At 46.3% G+C, this 4,324-nt stretch overlaps 1 protein-coding gene across 1 annotated transcript in view; it reads right to left on the reverse strand.

Annotated features, from left to right (window-relative positions):
* Positions 1-1,538: 1,538 nt before the first annotated feature.
* Positions 1,539-4,324, reverse strand: part of LOC311245451 (zinc finger protein aebp2-like) — a gene marked incomplete at its 3' end in the record, with an annotated part of 89,374 nt that continues 86,588 nt past the window's right edge. Inside the window, 1 exon segment of the mRNA XM_084335293.1 lies at positions 1,539-1,683. Coding sequence (XP_084191419.1) covers positions 1,539-1,683 — 145 coding nt within the window.

Below are 4,324 nucleotides of genomic sequence, written 5' to 3' on the forward strand. Positions count from 1 at the left end.
TATATTTTGAGTGGGCAGTAATGTTTTATTGGTGCATTACCAAGTATTGCATAAAAATAGAGAGAAGACAACAGGAAAAAATACTCCAAATTGACCCAATTCATTGCCACATCAGCACACCTGGGCTGAATAAAAGGGAAAGCGTTACTCTGCTCGGTTGAAAATACATTCTCTTCATTCTCTCTACTTGAGCGCTCTTGGAAAACGGGGAGGCCACAGAGCACTTATTCCCCCTGACCAGGAGAAGTTCGTAAATAAAAGGATTTTAAACTGAAAATGGAGCTCCACCTGAAGCCCTCATTACGTCACAGTGGACTACGGTGCAAAATCCCCACGACTGCTCATTGTGTGTGAGAGAGAGAGAGAGAGAGAGATAGTGAAGAGGAGAGAGTGGTAATGTAGCAGACCTCTCCCTGAACCCGGTCGTCTCTGCAGGCATATTTCGCTAGCAGCTGAGGACGGCAGGGCCTCTGGCCTACTGGCCCCCGTCATTAGCTCCTCCACCGCGCGCTCCCAAAGCTGTTCCGCTAATGGGCGCCAAAGAACCCGGCCAACCCATCCGCCAGTCAGAGTAGCCTACACTCACCAACAGCAAAATGGAGGCGTTTCTTTCACACATGGACCGCTCTGAGCTGGGTAAAAAAGCACCACCCTCCTTACCAGCGCAGACAATATCGAGTCAGAACCAATTTGATAGTTTTCCTCTGTTTTATTACAAAGACAGAAGGGGACAGTATTCCACTTCCAAAAGTTACAACATATACAGTAGTAAAAAAAAAATATGACAACAAAAAATATACATAAATATTTTGACAATACATTTTTAAGTGCTTAAATGGCGTTAATGTAACTCTTTTGTGACACCGTGGTGGATTCTGTATAACACTGATTCAGGGGTCAAAGTTCAAAGGGTCCCCCCTGGTGAAATTAAATGTCGGAGTCATGCTCCGCTGTAATGTTTCCATATGTGCGCTGAGGGAGAGAGGGACTTGTGAGGAAACGCACTTAATTATTGAGTTACTGCTATTGTACAGCCACAATATGCACCGCATCCTATGCACGCCTGCCATAATGGCCTCAACATTAACCTCATCGCTGTCATAATCATCATTATCATCGTCGTCATCATCCTAGACATTGTCAACACAATCACATTCTGGAAGCATAAATAGAACAACTTGATAGGACTTAATTAAAAACAACATTCATTGTGACAACTACTGTAGATATTTTCAGTTCCCCTAGAAGTGACAGCTAACATGCTTTTTTTTTGTATCACAGTAGATGCGGTTCTAGTCAGAAAACCTCACCAAAACCCACAGTACACTAGGATTTCATGGTATAAAAATAGGTTACAAATCTGTATCGGTATTTACACAAAATGACTATATAAAGTGTGCTGTATTTTGTCATAAATACACACAACATTGTCACGTTTACACAAAAACGTGAATTAAAGAACATGTTTTTCAGTTTGGCGCTTGCTATAAAACATTCAGGTTTATAAAGAAAAGATCCATTTGAATTGGTTATCCCGTTTACACTGCACACTCGTTGCCATCGTCATACAAGATGAAGGGAGGGACGGTGGTGAACAGGGCAGAGGCTCCTGTCCTTTTCTTCTCCTCCCCCACTTCACCCTCCTTTTCCCGGCCGAGACAGATGAGGAGGGTGTGATCCCATCTAGATAAGATCCTATGAACAAGACACCTTCAGGTCCCAAGTCCAACCAGGAGTAATTACAGGCTGAATACAAAGATAGGAGAGGGGGAGAGAGAGAGAGAGAGAGAGAGAGAGAGAGAGAGAGAGAGAGAGAGAGAGAGAGAGAGAGAGAGAGAGAGAGAGAGAGAGAGAGAGAGAGAGAGAGAGAGAGAGAGGGGGGGAGAGAGAGAGAGAAAGAGAGAGAGAGGGGGAGAGAGAGAGACTAGAGGGAGAGAGCGAGAGAGAGGGATAGAGGGAGAGAGAGGGAGAGATAGATAGAGAGAGACAGAGGGAGAGAGAGAGAGGGATACAGAGAGAGACAGGAGAGAGAGACAGAGAGAGAGACAGATAGAGATAGAGACAGAGGGAGAGAGAGAAAGAGGGTGACAGAGAGAGAGGGACAGAGAGAGAGAGAGAGAGAGAGAGAGAGGTGACATTACAGAGCGAGGAGATATGCAGAGACACTAAAACAACAGTTCTGCTCTGCTGAACTGTGTGGCACAACGTAACACACTGATTCATACATGCTTACGAGGACCTACAACATCACCGCACACTGGACTACCAGGGTCACTCCACCATTACACTAATGGACTAATGAACTAATGGACACGTCCGAATATGATCTCTGCGAGGGAACGTTTCATAGATGATCTCAATTAACTGGCTCCACAGTACATGGAAGCGTCTAAGCCACGGGCGATAAGGGAATACTGTACCAACCACTATGATGCGTCTCCACGGCGAGACGACAGGGCTCTGATCTTTACCGTACTATCCCAGCATCTGTGTTCGATCTATATCCTAGTCAAAGGAGGGAGGAATCTGAATTTACAATAAGCTTGTATTGGTTTGTATGTCTGTCTGTATTAGTACACATAATTAGACAGTGTTACTGTTTTTGTGATAAGTGAAAAAAACAGTGGGGGGGGGGGGGGGGGGGGGGGGGGTACGCAATGCAACGTAACATAACCTAACCTTAACCAGAACGTTAATTTAACTGCAAAAGCCACAGGAAATGTGAGAATGTGGTGGTGGTGTGTGTGTGTGTGTGTGTGTGTGTGTGTGTGTGTGTGTGTGTGTGTGTGTGTGTGTGTGTGTGTGTGTGTGCGTGCGTGCGTGTCACAGGACTCAAGCTGGCTTACCTTCGCTTGAGCCGCTTCTGGGGAAGTGCTCTGAGGAGACAAAATGAGAGTTGGTGAGGACTGTGTGTGTATGTGTGTGTGTGTGTGTGTGTGTGTGTGTGTGTGTGTGTGTGTGTTGTGTGTGTGTGTGTGTGTGTGTGTGTGTGTGTGTGTGTGTGTGTGTGTGTGTGTGTGTGTGTGTGTGTGTGTGTACAGTGTATACAGTATATGTTTGACAGTGCTATAGTGGTAGAAGAGATGGTGGGTAAACTGTAGCTTACTAATGAGGACAGGTGGGTACATACTGTGACCTTCCAATAAATGTTCTTGGTAATTAGGCTAATAGGTGGTTATAGTAGAAGTCCTTGGTTGTCAACCTCCCCCAGAGGGTCATGAGATAATAGATGAGCAAATACATTATCATATTTATATTATCATATCTTCAAGAATATATACTTCTTCCTTGCGACATAATGATTGAATGAAGGAATTATAGGTTCTATAGGCCTTCTCCCTGAGAGGGAATATAGTCTCAGAGTTCAGTTGTTTTGATATCAGCTGATATGGGTGAGTTTGTGCGACGCCTTCCAGACTCTGAACAGACCCTACGTTACATTCATGATGACCCCGAATGACCTGTGGTCCGTCCCCTCCCTCTCTCTTCGCTCTCTCCTCCCCTCTCTCTCTCCCCTCTCCTGCCCCCGCTGACTGGGTCCGTCCAAACACTGGCTCTCCCGTCACACAGTCCAGCCACCTCGTTTGTTTGGGGATTTCATGCATTAGGTATCACTGACATGAATGGCCAGGCGCGGACTGTTATTTTCAACTGTGAAACCAGAGTCGGGTGGTTCTCTCTAGCTATTGAGCCATCAGGCCCAGTTAAACTCAGCCAGCGTGCATGCTGATCAGCAGCCTCGTGTGCCATATATCTCCAGTTATGATGAGCCCTTGTTATTTTAGGCATATTGTTCCTCTTTTCAGGAGTCGCATTCAGCTTTTATGGTCTGCCATAAAGCTAACCTTATTTTTCCATTACCTTTCACTGGCGACGGGGAGTGGTGAGGCAGAGACCGCTGGGCAGGTTTCAAATCATATCATCGCTGGTAATGTAGAGGTATGTGGTGCATTTTGAGACACACCACCTAGCCAGCAGAGTGTACAGTAGGAAGACTCTGGAGACAGAGCACCTAGCCAGCAGAGTGTACAGTAGGAAGACTCTGGAGACACACCACCTAGCCAGCAGAGTGTACAGTAGGAAGACTCTGGAGACACAGCACCTAGCCAGCAGACTGTACAGTAGGAAGACTGTGGAGACACAGCACCTAGCCAGCAGACTGTACAGTAGGGTGACTGGAGACAGAGCACCTAGCCAGCGGACTGTACAGTAGGAAGACTGTGGAGACACAGCACCTAGCCAGCAGACTGTACAGTAGGAAGACTCTGGAGACACAGCACCTAGCCAGCACCTTTGCTTCCTGTACAGTAGGAAGCAAAAGGGC

Source organism: Notolepis coatsorum (assembly GCF_963971535.1).
Source record: "Notolepis coatsorum genome assembly, chromosome: 18".
In the NCBI taxonomy this organism is placed as follows: Eukaryota; Metazoa; Chordata; class Actinopteri; order Aulopiformes; family Paralepididae; genus Notolepis; species Notolepis coatsorum.